This window comes from Planococcus citri, chromosome 3 (genome assembly GCF_950023065.1).
Source record: "Planococcus citri chromosome 3, ihPlaCitr1.1, whole genome shotgun sequence".
In the NCBI taxonomy this organism is placed as follows: Eukaryota; Metazoa; Arthropoda; class Insecta; order Hemiptera; family Pseudococcidae; genus Planococcus; species Planococcus citri.
Genome location: NC_088679.1, coordinates 8,425,541 through 8,452,384, shown reverse-complemented (window position 1 = coordinate 8,452,384; position 26,844 = coordinate 8,425,541). Strand labels below are relative to the sequence as shown.

Below are 26,844 nucleotides of genomic sequence, written 5' to 3'. Positions count from 1 at the left end.
CAGGACACATGCTAAATTTCAGTTTTTATATTGATTTGATTCGATTTTGATTTTTTCACATTTTCAATTTTCATTTTTAAAAGTAAGATGGAAAATTTTCAAAATTTAAGTATGACGAAACTCACATTTTGAAAAATGATACATAAATTGATAATAAACTATTATATTCGAGAATAAAAAATAAAATCAAAAAAAAAGTTTTTTATTTTCCAAAAACTCACAATTTTGATCAACATTTTCCTCAAAAATTTCAAAATTTTAAAATTTTGAAGCCTATATTTTTAAAAAATGTGCAGTTGAATTTTCAAATCAAAGATACAAAATTTTTTAAGCCATTCATTCGAGTTAAGCCATCTTTTGTGGACGCTAGACAAGGATCGTATTCACCCTCCCCCTCTCCCAACCCAAAAAAAACTTTCAGTAACCAAAAATGTTCGAAAAAATAGACAAGAAAATTACAAAAAATGACCAAAATTCATCTTAACGTATGAAGTCCCCCCCCCCGCCCCTTCATAAAAAAAACACCGGAAGGTACGGATTAAAATGTTTCGATTTTTAATCGTGGTATCTAATGGGACATTTGTTGAAAAAAGTCATTGCTTTTTCACTTCTTTTTTCAACACAAATGTTCAGAAAACTCTCCACTCCATCCCCCCCCCTGCTCCTCACATATACACAAAAAAAATGAAAGTGGAAGAAAATTTGTATTACACTGTTGCCAATTTTATCAAAAATACACTTTTTTGCAGTAACTTGAAAGTTTCTGTTGCGCGTTTGAATTTTATTTTTTCATTTTTTTAATATCTTTTTGACTAAATTCACTAGGTAGGTACTTTTTCACTAAGCTTTCACTACTTTCAAAACCAGTTAGATACTCTGTTAATCTATATATTAAAATTATGACCGGATTCTTGTGACAGCGAGATCTCAGGAACGGCTGAACCGATTTTGATCGACGAAGTCTCAAAAAAAAGCTTTTGACCCGTAGATGTGCAGGTTTTAATCAAAAGTTCAAAAAGTTGCGCGGTAAAGCTCAAAAAAGCTCAATAATTGATTTTTGTCCATACGTAGCGCATTCGACGTATACACAGTAGTACGTATATTATACCTTGAAAGAGCATCTAAAAAAGTCAAATGTTGAAGAAAAAAGTTCACAAAAAAGTTGTGCCTTAAAGCTCAAAAAAGCTCAATAATTGATTTTTGTCCATACGTAGTGCATTCGACGTATACACAGTAGTACATATATTATACCTTGAAAGAGCATCTAAAAAAGTCAAATGTTGAAGAAAAAAGTTCACAAAAAAGTTGTGCCTTAAAGCTCAAAAAAGCTCAATAATTGATTTTTGTGTATACATAGCCAACTTGAGGTATACAGAGAAGTACGTATATTATACCTTGAAAGAGCATCAAAAGAAGTCAAATGTCGAAGAAAAAAGTTCATAAAAAAGTTGCGCCATAAAGCTCAAAAAGGCTCAATAATTGATTTTAGCCTATACGTAGCGCATTCGATGTATACACAGTAGTACATATATTATACCTTGAAAGAGCATAAAAAAAGTTGAATGTCAAAGAAAAAGCTTACAAAAATTTTTTGTCATAAGCTCAGAAAAGCTCAACAATTGATTCTATATACCTATTATAATTATGACTTTGACTCTGAGATCTCAGCAACGGCTGAACTGATTTTGCTTGATGATGTTTCAAAAAAAAAAACATTTGACCCGTAGATGCGCAGGTTTTTATCAAAAGTTCAAAAAGTTGCGCCAAAAAGCTCAAAAAAGCTCAATAATTGATTTTAGCCTATATGTAGCACATTTAGTGTATACAGAGAAGTACGTATAGTATACCATGAATGACCATCAAAAGATGTCAAATGTCAAAGAAAAAAGTTAACAAAAAAGTTGTGCCGTAAGCTCAAAAAAGCTCAATAATTGATTTTAACCTGTACACAGTGTATTCAACATGTAAGGCGAATACGTATATAATACCCTGAAAAAGCATCAAAAGAAGTGTAATGTTGAAGAAGAAAGTGTACAAAAACAGTTGTGCTGTAAAGCTCAAAAAAGCTCAATAATCAATTTTGACATATACACAGCGCATTCCACATGTACAAAGAAGTACTTATATTATAGGTACGTTGAAAGAGCATCAAAAGAAGTCAAATGTCAAAGAAAACAGATTTACAACAAATTTTTTTCCATAAGCTCAAAAAAGCTCAATAATTGATTCTGTATATTAAAATTATGGCCAGATTCTTTTGACTCTGAGATCTCATCCACGGCTGGTTTTTATCGAAAGTCCGAAAAGTTGCACTGTAAAGCTCAAAATAGCTCAATAACCGATTTTAACCTATACACAGCGCATTCCACATGTACAAAGAAGTATGTATATTATACCTTGAAAGAGCATCAAGAGAAGTCAAATGTCAAAGAAAAAAGTTTACAGAAAAAGTTGTGCTATGAGCTCAAAAAACCTCAATAATTGATCTTAACTCTATACTCAACGCCTTCGACGTATACATATTATAAAGAAGTAAAGAGCATCACAAAAAGACAAAATTGTACCTCAAAATATCTCCACGGAAAAACAAACTTTGACAAAAAAAAGTTAGTGATAAAAGCTCAGTGAAAGCTCGATACTTTGTGATATGCAGTATTTAACCTGAGTCATTCCACGTCAATTCAATCAAGAAGTGGTGGGGGGTTCGGCGATTTTTTTGAAATTTTTCCTGTGGGAAGATTTTCCGAAGGGATGACCAATGGCGCAAATCTCAGCCCACCAGCCCATTTTCAAAGTCAGCCAGGGGGTGTCAAAGTTTTCAGTGAACTTGAAATGTCATCCATTTCAGCAGTGGATTACTCGATAACCGTGGTACCTACCAATATGGGACTTTTTCCTATACATAGTTAGTGGTTTTGAAAGGCTTTTTGGTGATATCATAAAAATTAGTGTTGCCACTTTTTTTTCGTACAAAAAATTAGCTCAAAAAGTTTCGAAACTTATTTTTTATATCGTTCCGACTCTCAAACAAATTCTGAAAAAAATATTCACAAAAAAATCAAAATTCGAAAAGATTCAAAAAATGAACGAATTCTTATTTTTTTGTTGTGAGTGTAATTTTTATCGACTTTTTCAAGAAATACGTCAGAAAGAGGTCAAAATAAAACAACTGAATAAATTTAAACTTTTTATGATGTTTGAAATTGAAAATTGAATTTTTTCGAATTTTGTTTTTTGAGGAGTTTATTTCATTGAGTGAAAGGGGGTTTTCAAATTTTTCAACATTTACATAAAAATGAGGGTCAAATGGGTCAACTTCACCAGTCAAAACTTCTTTTCAAGTTTTAAATCAAAAAATAGAATTTTTTTACAAACTTTCAATTTTTAAAATCGACTTTATGAAATAATGCCATCTCAATTTTTTAATATGTTGTTCAGCATGAAAAGTTGTCCATTATACATTTTTTTAGAAATTTTGAGAGTCGGATCGATATGAAAACTATGTTTTGAAACTTTTTGAACTAATTTTTTGCGCAAAACAAAGTGGCAACACTGATTTTTATGATATCACCAAAAAGCCTTTCAAAACCCCTAATCATGGGAAAAAATTCCATTTTGGTAGGTACCGCGGTATCGAGTAATCCACTGCTGAAATTGATGATGTTTCAAGTTCACTGAAAACTTTGACACCTCCTGGCTGCCTTTAAAAATGGGCTAGAGGGAGCTGCGATTTGCGCCATTGGTCATCCCTTCCAAAGATCTTTCCACAGGAAAAATTTCAAAAAAATCGCCGAACCCCCCTACCACTTCTTGGTCAAATTGACGTGGAATGACCCACCTATAATCATTCCATTTGACAAACCTATACAAAGAAGTATGTATAGTGTGCCTTGAAAGAGCTTCACAGAAAGACAAATCTTGAAAAAGAAAAAAAAGCTTACAAAAGTTTAAAGCTAACTTTCAAAAGTTGACAGTAAAAGCTCAGCGATAGCTTAAAATTTGGTGATAATACGGTACATTTATTTAACCTATACTCAGCCACATTCGATGTATACAAAGAAGTACATACATACAATTACTGTCCCTCAAAAGATCTTCACAAAAAGAAAAATCTCGAAGAAAAAAGCTTACAAGAGTTCGCGGTCAAAGCTAAGTGAAAGCTTGAAAGTTTTGGTCATGTAGTAGTATTTGATCTTATTTGATGTGTAAAAAAAAATATACATATTGTACCTTGAATGATCACCGCGAAAAAACCATTCTAGACTAGACTGTAAAAAAATTTAAAAAATTAACGGTAAAAGTTCAGGAAAAGTTTGAAAGTTTATTATAAGTAAGTCAGTTTTTTGTCACAGCAAGGTCTCTGCAACAGCAGAACCGATTTTGATAAACAGCCACTCAATAGAAAGGTTTTAAATAGTAGATATGCAGGTTTATGTTGAAAGTTTAACAATTTTCACCATGGGCTAAAAAAAGATGAAAAAAACATTTACTCAATTTTAAAATGTGAAACAAAAGTATGACAAAAAGTTGATTTTATAAAAAAAAAGCTTTCAGGGTGCATCGTCAACATTACCTCCTGTCACAAAGTTGTAAGCTTTCACAGAGATTTTACGTACCATCAAGTTTTGAGTTTTTTCTGTCAAAAATAGTTTTTTAACTTAGATCATTCAGGTTACAACATAGGAATTTTGTTTATCAATCAAATATGGCTTCATTATTGAGCTTTTTTCAGCTTACTAAACAACTTTCTGAGCTTACAATATAAACTTACACATCTACACTTTGAGGCCTTACTATCAAGAGTTCGTTATTTCAGGTGAAATACCACATGTCACGAAGTGTTGAGCTTTTGTTTAGCTTTTTTTTTTTTAGAAATTTTCAAAAAATGATGGTAAAAGCTAAGCGAAAGCTCAAAATTTTGTGACATGTGATATTTGACCAGATCGAGTCATTATATATAGCCAAGGTTGCAAGTTTTCACCACTTTATGCAGAGGGTGCAGCAGATCGAGTCATTTTAGGCGAGACTTTAACAACCTTAGCAAACAGCAAAATAGGTAATTACTAAGATTTTTGGTATTTTCTGATGTAAATTTAAAAAAATTAAGATTGTTGAGTTGGTAAAAAACAAGAAACATTGTCAATTTTAGCAAAAAGTAGCAACTTTGGTGGTTATTGACAAAAAAAATTATGTAGTCCACATTTTTTTGCAATTATTTTTGTCGCTTAAGGTAAAAAACAATTCTTTTTTTGGTATTTTTGCTAAGAGTTTGCAATGCTGCCAAAAAGTGAACATTTTTGTAAATTTTTTAAGAAATGAAACCAGGACTTTTCTTCAATTGTTGAAAAATAAAGATACCTATAATACTAATTTTAAAAAATGAATTTCCCAATAAGTAACAATGAAAAAATCGTGATCATTCTATGTAGGTGCCTACTTATTGTGTAGTTACTGAATTTTTAAAATGTACACTGAAAGAAATGATTTTCAAAACGCTGTATTCAGTCTCGAAATTGATGCAATGGTTACTGCACAGTACAGTAATTTTCAAGTTACCTCATTTTGATGTAATGATTACATAGTTCAAATCAGAGAATGCATCAAATAATGGAATGAGTACATCGCCAGGATGGATTTATTGCATCACCTTCTAAAATTCATTTCTGTGTTCTCATTACATTTCTTGGGGGACTCAGTCCTGCAGACATGGTATTCAGAACATCATTTGGTGGGTAATAGTTACATCGTATAGTAAGCAATGATTACATTCCTTAAACATGGCTGAGAACCATGTAATGATTTACTGAATACAGTAAACGATGTACTCAGTACATCGTCAGTGGTAAACATTCCCAAACAGTGAAAAACTTATAAATACTTTCTAGGGCCTGAATTAAACATTCTACTCGCGGCCATGTCGTTAAGTGCAGGCAGTTAGAACGAGAGGTCGCAGGTTCGAATCCCGGTTAGGTAGGAAAATTTTCGTAGGGATATTAGGTCTTGAAAAATTCGGTGCAGTGAAAAACATTTAGATGTGCGGAGAAACTTGAAATTGATAAAAAAAAAAAAAAAAAAAAAAATACCTAACCCCACTTTTTAAAATTTAAATACTGTTGAATAAAAACGATGGAATGGTTACTGCACTTCTGTGTAATAGTTACTTCTCTAAATGTGTACTGATTAATGCGTTTCATTCCTATACCAAAATTACCGCATTTTAATGCACTGAGTGCATCGTTTTAATGCAACTATTACTGTTTATTTCTTTCAGTGTATATTATTACGTTTCGAAGAATCGCGCAGTATGCGCGATTAACGGGTTAGCTAGTTTTAAATTAATTTAAAACTTGTTGATAGAAAAGCGAGGCTTTTGGTTTTCGGAAATCATTGGCAACAATGTAAAAATTTCGCGATTTCTGAAAAAAAAAAATTACAAAAAGCCAAAATTTGACCAATTTTTTTAAAAAAAGTTTTTTGAAAATTTTGGAAATTTTTTGGAAAAAATGATACGTTTTGAAATACTCTATAAAAAAAAATTTTTGTAATTTTGCTAAAAATTAAAATTTTTTTAATTTTTGGCAAAAAGCAAGACTTGACCAATTTTAACAAAAAGCTGGATTTCTAAAAAAATTATTGCTTTTGTCAAAAAACAAAAATTTGACAATTTTAGCAAAAAGCAGTCATTTTTTGGAATTAATTTTTTTGGTTTAAAAAAAAGCGAAACTTTGCAACTTTTTGGAAATAAACGAGAATTTTTGCTAATTTGTGGAAATTTATGACAAAAGAGTGCGGCTGTTAATTATTGGGGGAAACCTAGATTTTTTGCTATTCTTGTCAAGTTAATTTTCAACAAAGTTTTAATTACTTTTCAACACTTCAAAATTATATTTTCGTTATTGTTACACGCAACAAAGTACTCGAACACTTTTTATCTGTTAGAATTTTATCCTCTTGGAAAAAACATTAATTTGAACAATCATCCTCTTATATCTACTTTTATTTATGCTTATTGTTTAAGATATGTACTTTGGAGATTATCAATGACGATACATTATTTCTTTCTTTGGACTTTGATCTCATCCATTTTTTCACGATAAAGTTTCAAAGTTCATTTCCTAATCGTAATCTCTTTGTAATACTTTTGGACTCTTGAAAAACCAAATCGCACCACCGGTTCACCAAAAAAGCCAGCCCCGCAACCGATATGAACGAAAATGAGACGTTAAAAAGGGACACGATCAACTCGACGATTTCAATTCGCTGCATCTCATTTGACGTCATTTATTAAATTGATCTATATTAACGGACCATCGAGTTAATACAGGAACAATGAAGAAGAAGAAGAAAAAAAAAGGGTAGACGCGCGAACGAGAAGGAGCACATCAAGCAGACGATATAAACGGTATACGAGTATGAGTATAAAAAAGCTCACACACTTTAGTAAGTAGAGGTATCTACCAATTTAAAAATAAATAAAAAATCTCATCGTAAAACACGTCCACGTTTCCTTAAATAGACGCAAAAGCTTTAATCAAAATCAAGGTGCTGCGGATACCATAACAACGACGCAAAAATAACGCGTGCTCGGTTTCTTTTTCTGCTCTTTATATAGGCTGTGCGTTTTCTTATACAGATGTAACTTACCACATACTATACGAGTATATACAGAGCATACAGGCACAGCAACTCGATATTATTGTTCTTTTATAACGAAGATATTATTTTTTAATTGAAGAAACCGCAGCTCTTCTGCGTCGCGAGAATATTTTGCATATCAACGACATCGTCGTTCGTTCAATTTTTTATTCTTTTTTTTTTCCAAGATGGTCGCTGGTCGCCCAGGCTAAGAATTTACCACGTTTTAAATTAAGATGTAGCGGTATTAAATTGGCCAGCATCGTGTTCGCTGTGCCACTGTTTGTGCAATTATTTTCCAAATAGAGGTACTCGCTCGTAATTTGGGCGATGATTAGATGATTCTTTGCTATTACGAGTATTATGGGCTAATGCCACGCTATCTATACCGCCAAGCAACGAGTAATTATTAGCTCTGTACCTTTTTTTTTCGATGCTCGAGGTAAATTTTTCACTTATTCTTCGGATTCGATTGAACGACAGTCAGGCAGAGAAGGAGGGGAGGGAATATACAGCATCCAGCGCGAACAAGATGAATACCTATACGACGATTTCTAAGATTCTTCGGCCATTGCCACTGTTGTCATAATCGCACGTTTAAGCCTTTTATTTAGTAGGTACATCGATAGTTCGAAGATACACCTGGTTATCGCCTATCTCATAAATCTACGAGTAAATACCGAGGTTTAAAGCGGCTAGCCAGGTATGCAGGGAAGCGATATTTACGAACAAGAAACGTAGGTAGAGGTACTATGTGTACTTCTGGCTTTAGAAAATGCAGAACATGGCATATTAAAATAAATATGTATGAATAAGAAACTTATGTAACAAGAGTATAGTATGTGGCTTCGTGAATTGGGAATAGTCAGTCACACCTTCGTTGTGGACTGATGGAGGATAGGATGCAGAATTTTTAGCATAGTGTGCTCCTGAAAATTATGTCACAACGCATGATACAGAAAAATTTGAAGCATTAAGGAACAAAGGCTCCACAGCTTTCTGTATACCTCATAGTCCTCGTGAATATTGAAATGAATCAATCGACTCTTTTTCTTTTCGTGTTTTATACTCTTCTTTTTTTTTTTTTTTTTTTTTTTGAAAAGAAGGCCTTCCCACAAGTAATTAATCAAAACGTCTATTTTTCTGATACGGTTGTTGTCCCAAATAAAGCTACGTTATTCCTGATGAAGCCACTCGATCAAAATTGATCGAGGAAGGGGAGAAATTCAATCTCTGAGAAAAATCAATTAGTCCTTTTTAAAGTAGAAAGTTCGATGTCTGCTCTGTGAAATTTGAAATTTGTGAAAATTTTCACGATTGTAGTCCGAAAATTTTCTTCAAATTAAGATTGTTTTATTGGGCACATCCGTATTTTACAACCTTAAAAATAAAATGGGGTCAATTTTTCTCGAAAATTTTCACGAAGTTGGTACCTAACATTATCATTTTTTGTGCCTTCAGGTACCCAAATCAAAATCAATATAATAGATATCAAACTCGTGATCTAATCCTGGATTATTATGCTCGAAAAATCATTAAAAGTGCATTTTGAAAATTCAGCAATGAAGAATAATGTTCTAAAAAAGCTCGAAGTATGCAAAAGCATGCTACAGGGGTGCCCAAAAGTCAGTTTACGTCATCAAAAGTCACATAGGTATAATTCAAGAACTAAGCCTCCTAAAAAAAAAACTAATGACATTGATCTGATAGGAAATGTTATCCTCTACAATTTTCTTCATTGTCATTTTTCTCTGGATGCACCGTTCACCGGGAAAATCAACTTTTATGTCAAAAATACGTGAATTAAAAAAAAAATGAAAAAGATTGTGGAAAAAATTTAAAATTATTTCAGCAGTTAATTTCAGCTATGTATTTTTAACATGATTCCCATAATTTGATGAAATATAAAGGATATTTTCAAAAAAAAAAAAAAAAAAACACGTCAAAAGATTTTTTTACAAGAACGCCAGCCCTGCACTCTCTAAATTTGAAACAGTGAAATTTCACTGCTTAGCAGTCACGACATTTTGGCTTCTTAAAAGCAGTAGTTTTTTACTGCAAAACAGTGAAAAATCTACTGAATTGGTCACTAAAAATCATTTTTACTGATCAATTCAGTAAATTTTTTACTGTTTTGCAGTAAAAAACTACTGCTTTTAAGAAGCCAAAATGTCGTGACTGCTAAGCAGTGAAATTTCACTGTTTCAAATTTAGAGAGCAGGGGGGAGAGGTGTACTACCAAAATCAAATTTTGTAAAAATGAAAAAAAAATCGAGTGGTAGGTCAAAATGTAGGTTTTTTGGGTCGAGAGACACGAATCTGAGATTCTTTTTTCCCTCTGACCCCTCCGGGGCCATTGAGGAGGTGCTACCAAAATCAAATTTTGTAAAAATGAAACAAAATCGAGTGATATGTTAAAATATAGGTTTTTTGGGTCGAGAGACACGAATCTGAGGTACTTTTTATCCTCAGTAAGGGCCTCAGATTCGTGTTTCTCGACCCAAAAAGCCTATATTTTGACATATCACTAGATTTTTTTCATTTTTACAAAATTTAATTTTGGTAGCACCTCCCCAAGGGGTTTGACGGAAAAAAGGACCTCAGATTCGTGTTTCTCGACCCAAAAAACCTACATTTTGACATATCACTCGATTTTTTTTTTTCATTTTTACAAAATTTGATTTTGGTAACACCCCTCCCCCCCCTCAAGCGGCTGGTGTTTTGTAAAAAAAAAAAAATTGACGTGTTTTCTTTCAAAATATCCTTTATATTTCATCAAATTTAGGGGAATCATGTTAAAAATAGCTGAAATTAATTGCTGAAATAATTTTAAATTTTTTTCATTTTTTTTGTTTAATTTACGTTTTTGACATACAAGTTGATTTTCCTGTTGAACAGTGCATCCTTGAGAAAAATGACAATGAAGAAAATTGTAGAGGATAAAATTTCCTATCAGATTAATGCCATTACTTTTTCTTTAGGAGGCTTAGTTTTTGAATTAAGTACATGTGATTTTTGATGGCGTAAACTGACTTTTGCGCACCCCTGTATATCAATATGAGTAAGTATCTGAATTTTTTTTTTTAGTCGAGCGATGCTTTTATTTTTTATAAACATCTTATTTAAAATGAAAACATCATCAGCAATGTAAAAAAAATTTTCATCAAAAAAAGTATTGCAATTTATTATTTCAACTTTTCAAGGAATTTTCATACTCATTTTGAAATGTTTTGACTCGAAAGAGAAAAAAATCTCTTGAAAAACAGAAAATTTAGCAAAATAATATAAGTTACGAAAAAAAAAAAAAAACAAAAAAAAAGGGCGAAGCAAAAAGTAACATTATAGGATGTCATTTGATTCATGATTAGAATCATTTTTTTCAGCTTTGATTCTTGATTTTTGATTCTAATTCATAACAATTCAGATTCATGAATAGAGCACACGATTCATAATAATATATTTTATCTTTGATTTTTGCAATATTCTACTCAAATTTTGAAATATTTACCACTTTTACTAGCTATAAACGATGTTTTAAACTTTCAATCAAGCAATTTTAGCTAAGTTCGCCTGAATTTTACTAAAATGTCATCAACTTTTGGCAATTTTCAGTTATTTTTGGTACTTGATGCATAATAATCCACGCAATTTTTACGAAATTTCGCTCAAATTCTGAGATATTTTATAAATAATTTTTAGTAATTTATGATTATTTTTTGGCCATTTTAACAAACGTTATCATTATTTTACGAACTTTTCGCTACATTTTTTCAATTTTACTGAAATTTCATCATTTTTTTTTTTTATTATTTTCAATATACCTAGTTTAAGCAAACACAATTTAACAATACCATATTATTTTATGCAATTTTTGCCGAATTTGAATTATTTTATCGCTTTATTTTCGTATTTTTAATTTAAATTTCGTTTTTATCAATACGTTTTCACTATCATCAGTTTTTTGTAATTTTTGAATTTTTCAAGTATTTTTATGGCATTTTATGCAATATTTGCTGAATTTTCCTAAATTTTCCAGTACCTAATTTAATTCCTTTCTGATTATGAATATTATGGTTTAAAAAAATCATTTTTATGCTTTCTTTAAGTAATTTTTTGTGATTTGTTTTAACGACGATTATCTCTACAATTTTTTTGCGATTTCTCCAAAAATTTTTCAAAATTCAATTGTTTTTGGAAACTTTTAAATAAAGATGTTTTTCAAAATGATTTCATGCAAATTTTATGTTTTAACAACGTTTTGTAGGAGTTATGTACATTTTTATACATTTCAACAATTTTTGACAAATTTCAATGATTTTAATGACATTTTTTCATTTTTATATCATACATTTCAAAAGGTTTTCAACTATTTCATACAGTTTTTGCCAAATTTGCCCAACTCTTACCTAAATTTAATCTGTTTTCAGTAATTTGAAACGATTTTAATGCGTTTAAAAGACCATTTTTATGCCACTTCAAACATGTTTCGTTTTAATAATATTTCATGCAATTTTCACCGAATTTCATTAAATTTTGCTAAAATTTCACCATCAACTCCAGAAATTATGAGAACAGTCAAATTTCCAAAGTACATACGTATGTTCAGTACAACGATGAGGGGTATTTTCGGCAAGATATTGTGTAAAAAGAGGATGCCCACTGCCCATTGCCAAATAAGCAGCGACCAAATGTGGTTAAGTTTATTTTCCAACATTGCAGATCGGTTTGAAATTTCTTGAGTAATTTGAAAACTCGTTGATGGTTGAGAAAAGTTTATATTGAGATTGTTTTCGAGTCTGGTGGTTGTGTAGACCCACCAGATGATATCAAAATCCCTCTCGTTGAGCGCCTTTTCTAAAAACAGTATTTTTTCAATTTTTTTCCTAGAATTTACAAATTGGTTAAAAATTGACTTTTGAAATTCACATTCCTGGAATTTTGTACTTTGCAGTAATCTCTCAAAACGGTCGAAAGGATGCTCAATTATAAGCATCGGCCCAAGTTTTATGTGCTAAAGTTCGTTTTTTCGACCCTTCCAGTGCAGTTTGAAATTTACAGAAACAAATTGAAAATTCGTCGAAGGCTCCAGAATGATTCAAATCTAGTAGTTGTTGATGTGTGAGGATTTGAATCGAAGGAATTATTCGCATTGGTTCACATCGGTGAAAAAATTTATACGTACCGGGTGTCCAATTAATTGCTGGCTGCTCTTCGTTTTTTTATAATTTTCAGCTTCGTTTTTTTACCCGAAAGAAGCAAGTTGTACGAAATACTACGATGAAATGATTACATCACAATTCCCACAACTTACTCTTTTTATGAAAAAAATTGAAATTGAAAACTAGACGAGGAGAGCCCACAATTAACCGGATCACACTCGGTATTTCACGTGAAAGTTTGAAAATCGCTATTAAGACCAGTTTTTTAAATTCTTTAAATTTTCAAAAATTCGCCAAAAACCGAAAAACGAACTTCAGGACCCGAAATTATGGTTACAGGGGTTTTAGGGCATGCTCTTTCGATCTAGCGTTATTTCGTTTAAATCGAACAGGGTGAGTTCAAAAAGTTCCCTCATAAGGAGACAAAATAATCAGATTGAGGTTAATGTGAAATGAGGATGATCAAAAAGTATCGCTATATATGTACAAAAATCTGTTTCCTTCGGAGAAGTTCAGATATTCTTCCACGCTAAAAGAAGCTTTGATTATCGGCCATTACAGTATTTATGAGGATATTCTTGAATTTTTCGTGTGTTTATTTTTTTGATATTTTTGAGGATTCGATTAGTTAGGTATACCTACACTTTTGCTGCTGACAATACATGGTAGGCTCAAGGGCCACTTTAGGAATTATTTATTGATTTTTTTAGAATTATTGATGATTTTTTTTTTCAGATCATCTGTAGTTCTTTATCCAAGTTGTAGCCTATCGATTTTCAGGAACGAGAGGAGGGAGTGGAATATTCAGCTTATCTCAATTTATTCCAAATCAAGAAAGAAAGCTGCACATGTCTTAGAAATTGTCTTCGTTTTCGAGCTACATTCCTCTAATGATTCCGATAGTTTCTACTTCGCTCCCCCCTCCCCCCCACGAATGAATATCACCATTCTTAACACGAGTTCTCGATAAGAAAAGACTCGAGCTTCAGACTCCTGTCGCAAGTGATTCGAATAAATGCCCCAGACCCCCGTTTGTGAATCTTCACATACAGTGTACTATTGAGCATCTAATCAAATGGAGGAAATACCCATTTCGCAACTTACCCACAAGAACATCAACATTTCCTCAACAGTGAAATCCGCGATGACTGAACAAACATAAAGAAGCACCAGAGAACTGTAACCTTAGTTCACGAGAACAACACGTGCACCATGAAAACAACAAGTAACTAAGTAGTCATTTTAAAAACAGAACAAAACTGGCACTCGCGCTCGTCAATTCGAACCGAACTCGAATAAATAACTCCATAGAGAGGAAGACGGTTCGCTCGGAAAAATATTCGTTAATTATGGCATATTAATGTAAAGGAGAGACGAAAAAAACCACCGAATCGGCCAACTACCGAACACAAGAACTTGGGTAGGTACCTCGGAGCAGCAGTACCAATTTCTGCTGGGTCAGCACGGGCACGATGGGCACGAGACGCATGGCGATGTACTTGAAAAAAAAAAGACACAAAAACCTCTTCTGGTCGCGCGATCGCGTCATAAGGTTGACAATAATTCCGCCACCGCCATAACTACTACAGTAATCATGTCGCCAATACTGTCATCTACGTAATGCTATACACCACAATCACTTCTTTCTTCTTTCGTTGTTGTTTAATTTATCTATCTATGTATAAGTAGATGACTGCCGTGCATACGTATACGTATTATAAAAGCTCATGTAGAGTGTACTCTGTGGTACTGTATTTGGACGTGTGTGTGTGTGTGTGTGTGTGCGTGCGGTAAAGTACAGTATACGTTACCACATATGTATATATCACGCATTTGTAATTGCTACTACTTAAAGCTTTACATATAACAATCGTGTATTGCGATTTCAGGAAATTAAATTCATTGACGTTAACAATTACTCGAGCATTAAGTCAATTGACGATAAACGCAGTTCGCCATTTGCGTGGCGAAAACAAATACACATACAAAATGGAGAAACCCTGCGAGGCTGCGAGTAGATAAATATCCAAGTACATACGTACTATAAGAATGACCAATGCCAACAGTAGGACTCATGTCCAATGTCCAAACGAAAGTGATTCGAGAGTCATCTCAATCGGTTTGGTAGCAGATTCAACTAAACTATTCGAAGGGATGTTACGAATATTATTCATTATAAATTATCATACTCGTGAATAGCAGGCCGGAATATAATATTTAAAAAATCGGTAAGGAGGAAAAGAGAAGAAGAGAGGTGGAAATATTTAGCACAGCCTCATCGTTGAACCAGCGCAATCCAAATTACATGAAAGTATTTTTTGACTACCGAAAGTTTGATCTGCAAGAATATATGTACGATGAAGTCTTCCTTCAAGAATTGACGATTGAGTTTTTGGTGGTTTCATTGATGTCCCCAAAACCAAAATTAATTCCACCCTCCCCTCTCAGTATTATGGAAGGCAATAAAATTTTGACTTAATGTTTTAGGATCACGGATGTGATACGTGTATTTTGACAGCTCGTTTCTTTGCGTACAAAACTAGACAGCTAAGCAAAGCTTAGCTGCAAAGTGTGCGTAGCTAGCTGCCTTTTCTACAGCTATAACCGTTATAACATCTAGGTAGTGCACAAGTGAATCAACCATGTCACAGTAATGAGAATTTTTGAAACTCTCACTGCTTCAAAATAATAATTGTTTTTCAGTGTTTTTATATTTTCCAAATTACAATAGGTATTTCAGAATAATTTATAAGCTTGTATTGCTTCTAAATTAAGAAATTTCTAGTTGTTTTTCATAGTTTGCATTGTTTTAAAATTTACAAAATTTCAAATCAATTTCCCGAATTCCCCATCGCTACAATTTCATAAAGTTTTCAATAAATTTTCAGAATTTTGCATTGCTGCTGAGTTAGGAAATTTGCAATCAATTTTTAGAATTCACATTGCCTCTAAATAGTCAAATTTTGAATAATTTTTCAGAATTCTTATTGTCTTTAAATTAAAAAATTTCAAATTCAATTTTCAAGTTCATATTGTCCACAAATTGTAAAACGTTTACTCAATTTTTGGAATTTACATTGCCTCCAATTTTTTAGAATTCTCATCTTCCTCATAAATATTACAATACTTATTTCATATAATTTTCAAGTTCACATTATCTGCAACTTACAGAACTTTTAATCAATTTTTAGAATTCTCAGCGTCTCTAAATACAAATTTTCATATTATTTTTTTTAGAATTTCCATTGTCTTCAATTTTATAAATTTTCAAACCAATTTTCAGAACTTGCTTTTTATTCTAAATTAAAAATTAAATCTTATAAAATATGTTAAGAATTTGAATTGCCCCTAAATTACACGAAAAAATATGGGTAATTTTTACAAAAAAATTTAACTAAATACTGGTATTTAGCACAATTAAGTACCAGATCCCATTCAATAATTTTTACTGTAATTGTATAGTAAAAATTATCATTTTAATAAATTTTGCTATAGGTACCAATAGTAAAAATCATTTTGTTTTATTAATTTTTACTAAATCATGATAATAAAAATTACATGTTTCAATTGTACAAAAATTAGTTTAATTACTCATTTTGAAGTAATTTTTAAATTATAAGTAAAAAGTTAAAAATTATTCATGTCAAGGTAATTCTTACTATACTTATGGCTATAGGTAGACAAAAAATTAATGAAATGAATTTTTAGTTAGCAAATGATATCATAATTCATAACTCAATTTCAGCATTATTTTTGCCCCATTATCATGTACTACATAGGTAACTCCAAAGCATTTACCTATCCAATTTTCCTACGAAAAATCTGTCACCTACCTACTTACCTCACGGGGATTCGAACCTGGGTCCCTAAATTTCTATTCCTACCTACATGCCCTAACCACTCAGCCACGAATTCACTACGAGGGTTAGGGCATTAAAATAATATATTTGTTTGGTAAACGCCCCACCAAACCACTCCCACTCGGAATTTACAGCTAACAGACGGGGGTGTAACAGGGTACAATGAAACACAGCTGGTGATGGAATAGACTGGGGGTATAGCAGGGTACAATGAGCGGCAGGTGTTCTACAAGTCCCCTTTTCCCTTTTTTAGGATTTAATGCATTAAAATAATGAACTAAAATTGCAATTACTCAGCAATTACCCATCCGAATTGAATGAAAATAAATCTATACCCTCCGCCTTAATGATTCTCAAATTGTGTCCAATAGGTACGAAAAACGGTTGGATAGCTTAAGAGAACACTCATTGTAATTGAAATTTCAATACCTCAAAGCGAAACCAATAGTGTGCTACACACACTAAAAACAGACTTCGACAATTTTAACAAAAATTAAAATTTTCTGACCAACTATTGGCAAAAAATGGCACTTTTTCACATTTTTGTCAAAAAAGGCGAGACTTTTAGACAATTCTTGTAAAAGCGACACGTACTTTTTAGAATTTTTTGCAATATAACGACAATTTGTAACTACTCGTATTTTGCTGAACAACAAAACCGAAAATTGTAGCAAATTTTTGAAAAATCCAAAGTTTTTGACATTTTAAACAAAAAGCAGAACTGCTTACCTATTTGAGACGATTAATGGCAAAAAAGTGATACTTTTGGCGATTTCTTTTTGGGTAATTATTAAAAAAAAAAGCTATAAAGCGATAATTTTAGTTAAAAAAACAGCACTTCCTTGTAGTTTTAATGAAGTTTTAATGCGGTTTTTGTCGAAAAAGCAAACTTTTTGCAACATTTTGTAAAGAGAATTTTATAGTTACTATCCAAAAATTATTTAGATTCTTAAAAGCGATCGTTTTTTTTTTTTTAGCGAAAAGCAGAAGTTTTTGACAGTTATGAATTAGGGAAAAAATATAAACTTTGTTGCAACTTTTGTCAAAAAACTTTTCGGTAATTTTTAGAAATTAGTGAAATTTTTTAGCAATACCTATATTGCTGAAAAACAAGAATTTTTAATTTTTTGGCTAAAATCAAAAATTTGAAAATTTAAGCAAAAAGCAGGAGTTTTTGACAGTTTTGTAGTGGCAAAAAAATACAATTAGAAAGGATCAAAAATGTAAATAATTGGCATTTTTCTTGTTTCTCGCAAAATTTAAACCTACAACATTAATAGGTCACTTGATGATTTTTTTTTTTTCAAAATTGATCAAGTTTTGGGTTTAAATTTTTTTGAAGTGGCCAAAAAAGTAAATTATTGGAATTTTTATTTTGCTCGCAAAATTTTTACCTACATCGATACTTTGATAGGTCATTAGTTGATTTTTTTTTTTTTTTTTTTTGCAAATTTAGTTACATTTTGGGCCCAAAAAATACTAGGAAGTGGTCCAAGATTAGAAAAATCAGCATTTTCGTTTTTCTCGCAAAATTTTAACCTAAAAATTGACAGATCGTGTGTTGATTTTCCATTTTTAAAAAAATGATTATATTTTAGGGCCCTAAGTTTTTTTTGGAGGGGTCAAAAAAGAAAAACACTGACATTTTTGTTTTTCACATAAAATTCCAGCTTTTTTGGAAACTATACGTACCTATTCTTTTTTTTTGAAATGGTTCGGATGTGTAACTGATTCGGTCAGTAAGAATTTAAAAAGTACTTTTTCAGTTTTTATTTCGGCATTTAAACTTTTTTTCAGCATCAAGCATGTTATCAGTACTAAAATTCAAAAATTCGTACTTTTTTCGCGCTTTTAAACTAAAGTTCTTCACCATACGTACCGATACCCCCCCCCCCCTCCAATCCTAACGAACATCAAATACGTATTCAGGAGATTTTCAAAAGCATTTTTCTCCTATTAGGCCCAAAATTACCTTCTTAAAAGCGTTTCAAATTTTTCAAAAAAAAAATAATAAATAAATAAATGATAGCCTTATAATAAAAATTAAACAGAATTGTCAAAAAAAAGACATAACCTCTAACAAGGTTTGTGCTCAATTAAAGTTTTCACCTTTCAAGAAGTAATTTAGTAAACCGAGTGAAGTGAGGGTAAAGCTTTTGAAAATCAATAAATCAAGCAGTACAGAACAAAGGAAATACTAATTTTTCCAAGATTCGAGCTTGATGGTTCAAGGAATGTGGAAAAAATTCGCGACTTATATAGATGAAATTTTTGGTCGATTTTGCGACTTTTCGCGATCGGTAGATAGCGACACTCTGGAAAAACATCGCTATAATTTTTCATTTTTCATCATTTTTTCTATTTCATTACACATACACACAGGCGTGAATAATTTTTTTTTCAGGGAAATCATGAAAATAAGGACTAAAAAAGGACTTTCTGGAAGGGAAAAAGTATTCTCAAAAACCAAACAAAAACCAAAATTGAAAATAAGGACAAAGTCATTATAAAAATGACCAGTTATTTTTTAATGAATCAGAACTCCTTCGTTGATTTTAGCAAAGCTGGAAGTGTTCTTACGATAGGACACTGATAACAGAATCCAGAAGCAGGAAAGCAGCTCAAGGGTTGCTTCTAATCGAGATACAAGCTGCTTTTTGAAAAGCAGTGTCTAAACGAACGAAGCTATTCTACTGAAAGCACAGGTCATGTTTGTACAGTAAGTAGATTAGTAGATATATTTAGTGACTGCCATTATCACATTTCAGGAAGGGATTCGCGCACTCAGAGAGATTATCCAAGTACCACAATATCGGTAAAATAAATGCACTCGACTTTTCCTCAACACTTGATACTCATCATTTGTTCATATGAAACAGTATAAAACGTAATTTTACGACACGCTTATTTGCACCAGCTGGCAATACTTCAAATTATCAAACCAATGGCTCAGAACACGAACGAGGTTCATAAGGGTATTATTTTTTAATAAAAAAGGGAGTAGTTAAAGCTAAAACACATTCGAGTATAGAGAGTAATATTCAATACGTACTTGAGGATACGATTTTGAGTATTGAAATCCGCAAGAAGAATCCGGCATTGAAACGCGAAGTTATTCAGTAATTGTAAAGTATACAGGTAAAACTTCAACAAGACAATTTCGACACAACAACATTCAATTATGAATACTACAAAATCAAATATTTTCACTAAGGTGAGCGTGAAGATTATTTCATTTTTGATGTGTTTACTTTTTTGAGTGTGATAAAAAAAACCTGATTAATGTAAAAAGGGTTCATTCTTGTACAACGAAGATGTTCTTTTCAGTTCAACGAATAGACTAGTTTTCATGTTTCGTTAGGCCAATATTCATGATGTGGTGCATCTCACACTCATCTGACTACACTAGGCTAGGCTACGCAGGCTAAGCTAATCCTTTAATTGAGTTGGTCATTATTTTTATTTCATTTAATTTTATTCGATTGATTAATACGAATTTCGAGCTGAGCTGAAAATTGATAACCCAAGAGTTTTCGCATTCGCTATCGCTACGAAGAATGGAGTGGAGTAGAGTTCCTTTCCTCTCCAATTATTTCCATTTCGAATTTCGATTATTATTGTGAAGCTACTGCGAACATTGCTGAGGTCCAAATCTTACCAATCTTATCATTTTTACATTGATTTTGAATTTTGATTATCAGCGATTCTGAATTCTGATTCTAATTTCTTTTCTATTCTACCTATTTCATATTGTTTCGTTGCCTAGATTCTGGATAAGTACCTGCCTAAATGACTAAAATGTTTCCAATTCATTGTTTCATTCATCAACATTACTTTGGAAATGTTGAAAAAATGATTTTGGAGGACCAAAAGTCAAAAGTACAAGCTACAAACCTATGAATTGCAATTCACTGAAATCGGAGTGCAAAAGCAAAATGCTCGAGATGTTCGCGTCAGATGTCATCAGTACCGTGATTTTTAGAAAAATTGTGGTCTAAAATCTTCATAACCAAAATTTCAGTTGATACAATCATAATTGATCATTGATCCATCAATTTTTTAACGAACCGAATTTCACCAATTCCGAGCATTTTGAAATTTTTGAAGCGTCCAGCAGAATTTTCCTTTTCCATTTCTCCAGGATTTAAAAGTTTTCTAGAAAGCGTGAAAATTAATTTGAGCAGCAAAAAATCCAATTGTTGCAAAATAGTCGAAAATGGAAAATGGCCAATTTTGATTTTTGATTCTTGAGAAAATTCACAAAAAGTTGAAAAATCAAATTTGGGTGTAGGAAATTTCAGTTATGAGGGGGGAGAGGGGATTCAGATCATGCATTGCATTGCATTGCATACTCATTCCAAAAATGGCGGTCATGTTTAGGGTTGGCATGCTCAAATGCGCGCAACAGCACGATGAGCATTTGCTCAAATGCGCGAGAACGCATTTTAGTAATTTGCTCGAGCACGAGCATTTTCAAGGAAAAAATAAGGAAATTTTCAAAAATTTCGGATATTTATTACTCATTTTCGATATTTTTGCCTGTTTTTTGGTAAATTTAATGCATTTTTCAACTTTTTGATCTTCATTGTGATTTGTATTAGATTACACTTATTTTGTGTAATGACTTTCTACTAATGTGTATCAAGTAAGGGGATGCGTAATAGTAAAATATGCTCGCATGCTCGAGCAAATGCGCGCATATGCGCGCATGCAAAACAAGTCATGTTCAAACTGTAGGGCGATTTGAGGGGTTTCTTCGTTATAATATTTAATTTCACATTTTCTGGTTCTTTTGGTTTCTGATCCCATTCCATTCCATGTCCCAAACTCCCAATCCTAATATTCATTCATTCATCAATCATCAATCATAGTCTCATAGGTACCCTACATTTTATGATTTTTTAGCGTCATAATAATTATTCATAATGGGGATGGGGGGATGATGCTTAACCATGGTAATGGTAAAACCGTAAAACGAAATGTGGATCCATTTTATTTTTATTCCTTGTTTTGAAACACCGAATTGAATTTATTCATGTAAGTTTTAATTTATTTATTATATTTTCGTAATTCGTAGGCACCTCCTCATCAATAAAATCATACAATATTGAATTATTAACACTTCACAAAACAGAGAAAAACGATACACGATCGAAAAATTCGATACGTCGTTTTTGGTTTTTCAATTCAATGGATTTCTTTTCTTTTTGATCATATTTTTCAATTTTTCCAATAAAATAACCAAATGACGAATAAGAATGAAGATGAAAATTGAAAATTGCTTCAAGAACAAGAACAATATTTAAAAAATCCTAAATTTCAACTTCCTTTGGTTCAGTTGCACCAATTTTGGAACCACTCAATGACTCAAAATATAAATACCTAAATAGTGATAACCGTTATCAATCTTTCACTTTCACCTCTGTGATCAATCAAAAATCAAAATTGACTGTAGAAAATGTTTTCGAAACGTTCGAATTGAAACTAATACTCATTAAATGCGAACGATTTCTCGTAAATGTAGCCTTTAAAAATAATGGAGGAATCACCAGCCACTCAAACTCATCTCTCGAACGTTCTCGCATTCCTGCGCCAAAAGAATTCCCTGCACGGTTTCAAAACACTAAAGAATGCGATCCAGTAAGTTTACTTTAAAATCCCCAACATTCGTGTATCATATTCATATCAATTTTCATCTTTTCAGGATTAAGTTGAACCGTATAAAACCAACGAGTGAAACTGAACAACGTAAGAAACTCAGTTCTAGTTGTCCTCGCTGCTATACTCATTGGAAAGAAGGCAATTTCTCAGTCAGATTCAAGCCGAAGTATAAATCTGGGAAGAATATCTCGAAAAGAATGGTATACCCGATATTCAAAACCACGCATGTTATTTCTTAACAGAAGAATAGTTTTCAATTCTCTTCGATTATTGTTCCAGGTATTGAAATGTTCGGTATGTAATCATAAAGAATACCAGTCTTACCAGCAGCGTAAAGATGATTTCAGAATAAACAAGAGTAAAGTAAAACCCAACACCAGGAAGAGCATCGTAACAGTCAAATCTAAATCTAAAACACATACCAAAGTGACGTCTAGCAAAATTCAATCAAAAACAAAAAATAATCCTAATAAACAATCGAAAAAGAATAAATTAAAACAGAAAGTAAAGAAGAAAGTGAACAGATAATCTATTATTCGTACGTTGTTCCTTTGGAAACTTGATATTCTTCGTTATTTTTTGTATACTTTTTTGATAAATACACATATTTATTTTCCCAAGTAACGATCAAAATTATATGTTTTTCTTTACGAGAAATCATCACCTTATAAAATGAATAAAAACAAGAAAAAAATACTTGTATTTAAACCGAATTGGGCAAAATAGTGTATGGAATAGAATGACCTCTTAAGTTCGACAAGCGTTACTCTAAAGGCATTTCTTCTTTAATTACCTAAAACAGAAAAACAAAACAAAAAAAATTTAAAAATCATAACTATTATTTGATGTTCAAAGTATTTCATTTTGGAATAATTAGTTGAATGTAGATTATTGCAGCTTAAGTATTATGAAGTTTCGATGAAAGCTAAAGGCAATACGTAAGCCAACTCGAGAATATGAAACTTTTTAGTATAGGTACTTGCAGAAGTTTCTACGTTACGAAATATTCATGTACGATGTAAATAAGCAACACAAAATCTCTACCAATCTAAGCATAATGAATGTATGTATTAGCAAGATGATGAACAATGTTAACGAAAAAACCAGTATGATGGAAAAATTGTGTATGTCTAACCTCGATACAATAACGACGATATTCGTACTCGAGCATTTTGGCTGCTCTGATTGGTAGAGATTTTCCGCGACGTCGAAACTCCTGAAGTATTTCAGCCAGGTCAAATATAACTATAGGATCTAATTTGTTCTTTCTGATTAAAGCCGTTAAATGCTCGATAAAATGCGTCCTACGCAAAATCACACAAATACAATCGCTTTTTTAATAATCCAGCTCAACAAATAGCAGCTTTAAGAATGAAATCGCGTAAGAAATGCATTTGCAAGAGGGGCCAGTACTCGGTGTCGGTATGATGGTTTCGTTAATCAGGAATTTGAGAAATAAAGTACCTGATATAACGCTTTAAAGTATTCGTTTTCGGGAGTATTGTAACCTCTAGGTGGTCTTTTTTTACCTTCCCTAGTTACAATGGTTTCCAAATCATCGCACGTTAGTATATCTATAGTTTCCAGTTTAAGTCGACATATTATACGACTTAAATGCTCTCTTAAATGATTCCTGCGTATTAAAGGTAAAATAATGTAGATATTTGTACTTTATAAGTTACTACTTTCGATCTCTTTCGTGTGTGTGTTTTTTTTTTTTACATTCAATAAAATTTCAGCAAAAACAAAATTGATACGATCAGCGAAAAATTCAAATTTACCTGCATAAACCAGCTTCCTCGACTCGTGCTCCACATCTCGTATCGACCAATCCGTCTTCGGTTTCTTTTTGCAAAGGTATATCACATCGAGTATTCTCCTTCGGTTTTAAATCTAACTGAACGTTGTTATCCTGCATATTAAATAGTAAAATTGAGAACTGTCCGAATCATCATTGGAATCGGTTTAAAAAGATGGAAAATCCTCACCTTCAACAACTGTTTGAGTTCTTGTGGTTCTTTATCTCGTAAATAAAATAAACAGTTACGAGGATGATGAGCGTGTAAACCGAGTTTAGCACAATACTTGGATACTTGGCAGTCATTCCCCATAGTAAATGGTTTCATACAATCGGAACAAAATTCGTACTTACAATTACTACACGTAAGATGCATACAGCCACCTTTGACTAGAATAAATCTAAGAGAAAAATATCATTTTTTTAGTATCCATTTTATGGATGAGTTTTTCAAATCGTTATTTTAAAAATGGCCCTTACTTAGTATCACATTTAGGACACGTTACCCCAAAATCTTCCAAGTATTGTGAAAGTTGAGAGCTAACGTTATTTTTCGACAACCACGAATTATATTGTTCGCAAGTCTTGCCATCGTGTTCTTTATCCCACTGAAAATGAATTATTACAAAGTATAGGAACGTACTACGTAGGTGATTTCAATTCGCAGATAATTTTATAATTATTCGATCAGGATCTCGCTTCAAGAATTTGTTGTAAAAAAAAAAAAAAGTCTTACCAATTTACCACACTGAGCACAGGATACAGATTTACAATCTGGACAAAAAACACGAAGTTGTTCTGGCTCAGCAATGAATCCAGAAGAACACTGAAATGATTGGTCATGCGTTAAAAAAACCAACGTAATTATTCGTAGGTACTGAGCCATTTCAAGATTTACCTTGATGCACCATTTAAAATTCGGATCCTGCATCAAAGTCCTATCCCTCAACTTTTGTTGAAACAACTCGTGAACATTTGGTTGCAAAATGGACTTGAGTAAAATATCCAAATTACTAAAATACAACATGGCTTCGTCCGAATCCAAATCAGATATCTTAGGTTTTTTACAAAATGGACAAACACAATCGACGATACTCTTTTCTAATACTTGCAACGAAAAGAACTGTTCGGCGCAAGTTTGGCAGCATCTGTGTTCACACTCGAGCATTGAGATCATCTGTAATAGAATCAAAGAGATAGGTAGGTAGGTAAATACATCGAGATCATGATTTTCATGGGCTCGTGTATTTTTGAAAATTTACACTCCCATTGCCGTTTGATGTAAGTAAATTGGAGCTCACTTGTTTTATTGAGACTTTTTCTGCACAAAGTTGACAGTCTTGTTGAAGATATGTGATAGCAGCTTGAATATTTGAGCATTCGCTGGCTGCATCCAAGCTTTGAGATCGGTCGAATTTCAATTTGATCAGCTGAGCAGCCAATACAGCTTGATCGTAGTTGGTTAGTCCTTGTGAAAGGCAGTTTTCAACTTCGACCTATCAACAAAGAATGCATTAATAAATGAAAACATAGCCAAGTTGAACCTTCTAACTCGACTCTGCCCAAGTGAAGAGGGGGACAACGTCTCTTAATTTCGACAGAAAATCAAAAAAGACAAGAAATTGCATAATTTTTGGCAATTGAATGATGGGTAAGGTATTTCAAATTGAAAATTATTCTGATTTGGGCCTTTTAGAAATCAAAAGATTTTCAATTGAACTTCGAAAATTTTTGCGGAATATGAAAATCTTGCTGATGGCTCATCCAGTATTCCAGCTAGATGGTTTCAAAACTTGGAAAATTGTGAAATTGATTTTGGAAGATCAGTGTTTGCGAATAAGCAAAAGTATTAGATTGATTTTAACGTAAAAATTAGGTACTTTAAAAAAAAGGATTTTTGAAACTTGGAAAATTAAGGTAGACAGCTGAAATTTTGGATACCTAGATACAAGAGTTTTTCTTTCTATAAAAACAAATTTCCATTGAAATTTAAGGAGAGTTCCTATTCCTAATAAAAGGCCAGATAAAAAGGAATAATTAAAGATGATTCCAAAATACATTAGGTACAGTGAAAATTTCAGTTGCTGAAATTCATTTTTCATTTTTTTTAGCGAATTTTTGAAAATTCAAAATATTACCTATAGGCTACTTAGCCGGCCATTTCTCATGAAAAAATCAAAGCTTGGTCAAATTGACATAATAAAGACTGAAAATTTCGGTTAGTAGTCTACAACGAGTATTTTCGATCCTCCCAAATCGATTGATGATGGCATCGAACCGTTCTGTAGCCTCCAAGCAGATTTTTGAATTCACCACGTTTCCAAAAAAAAAAAAAAAAAAAAAAAAAAAAAAATCACTGTGAGTATTGAGTAAGGGTGAAAATGGAATTCATCAGCACCCATAAACTCACATTCATCATCTTGGTGACAATTTTGATCGATTTAGACACATATTTTCAAAACATTTTCGTAAAGCTTCAAACCCAACAATTCCTCTAGCGAAATAATATTGTTTTTTGAAAAAAATTAATATTCATAAAAATCCCCTGGAGGCTTCAGAATGGTTCGAAACCATCACCAATCGACTGAGAAAGACGAAAATAGGGTCGATATCAACCAAATGTCAGTCTTTTAAGTCAATATGATCAAATTTTAATTTTCTCTCATTATTGGTCCATAGGTAAAGTATTCAAAAATTCACCAAAAATCGAAAAATGTACTTAAGCGTTTAG

General features: G+C 32.2%; 3 protein-coding genes across 9 annotated transcripts in view; 1 reads left to right on the top strand and 2 right to left on the bottom strand.

Annotated features, from left to right (window-relative positions):
• The window catches only part of gem (gemini), a 79,845-nt gene extending 59,941 nt beyond the window's left edge, over nucleotides 1–19,904 (bottom strand). For 2 of the 3 annotated variants that reach the window (XM_065356540.1, XM_065356545.1), the window contains exon 1: nucleotides 13,899–14,434. The gene's annotated coding sequence lies outside the window, so the exon portion shown is untranslated. Of the gene's footprint in view, nucleotides 1–13,898; nucleotides 14,435–19,706 lie in introns of those variants that run through there. The other variant, XM_065356541.1, reaches the window with a different exon arrangement.
• Nucleotides 19,905–22,051: 2,147 nt separating this feature from the next.
• On the top strand, nucleotides 22,052–22,948 carry LOC135841984 (uncharacterized). The gene is made up of 3 exons (XM_065359239.1): nucleotides 22,052–22,294; nucleotides 22,359–22,515; nucleotides 22,595–22,948. Exons 1-3 carry the CDS (start codon nucleotides 22,191–22,193, stop codon nucleotides 22,841–22,843), a joined length of 510 nt encoding a protein of 169 aa, XP_065215311.1. The 5' UTR covers nucleotides 22,052–22,190; the 3' UTR covers nucleotides 22,844–22,948.
• Nucleotides 22,949–22,992: 44 nt separating this feature from the next.
• The window catches only part of LUBEL (Linear Ubiquitin E3 ligase), a 29,556-nt gene continuing 25,704 nt past the window's right edge, over nucleotides 22,993–26,844 (bottom strand). For 2 of the 5 annotated variants that reach the window (XR_010558039.1, XR_010558040.1), the window contains exons 15-23: nucleotides 25,415–25,609; nucleotides 25,012–25,290; nucleotides 24,850–24,939; nucleotides 24,594–24,721; nucleotides 24,304–24,514; nucleotides 24,097–24,227; nucleotides 23,780–23,948; nucleotides 23,451–23,619; nucleotides 22,993–23,108 (exon numbers count right to left, since the gene is read on the bottom strand). Coding sequence is in view for 3 of the 5 variants with exons in the window: in XM_065359237.1 (XP_065215309.1) it covers nucleotides 23,079–23,108; nucleotides 23,780–23,948; nucleotides 24,097–24,227; nucleotides 24,304–24,514; nucleotides 24,594–24,721; nucleotides 24,850–24,939; nucleotides 25,012–25,290; nucleotides 25,415–25,609 (1,233 nt within the window). In the remaining 2 variants the exon portion in view is untranslated. The remainder of the gene's footprint in view (nucleotides 23,109–23,450; nucleotides 23,620–23,779; nucleotides 23,949–24,096; nucleotides 24,228–24,303; nucleotides 24,515–24,593; nucleotides 24,722–24,849; nucleotides 24,940–25,011; nucleotides 25,291–25,414; nucleotides 25,610–26,844) is intronic. The other 3 variants (XM_065359237.1, XM_065359236.1, XM_065359238.1) reach the window with 3 other exon arrangements.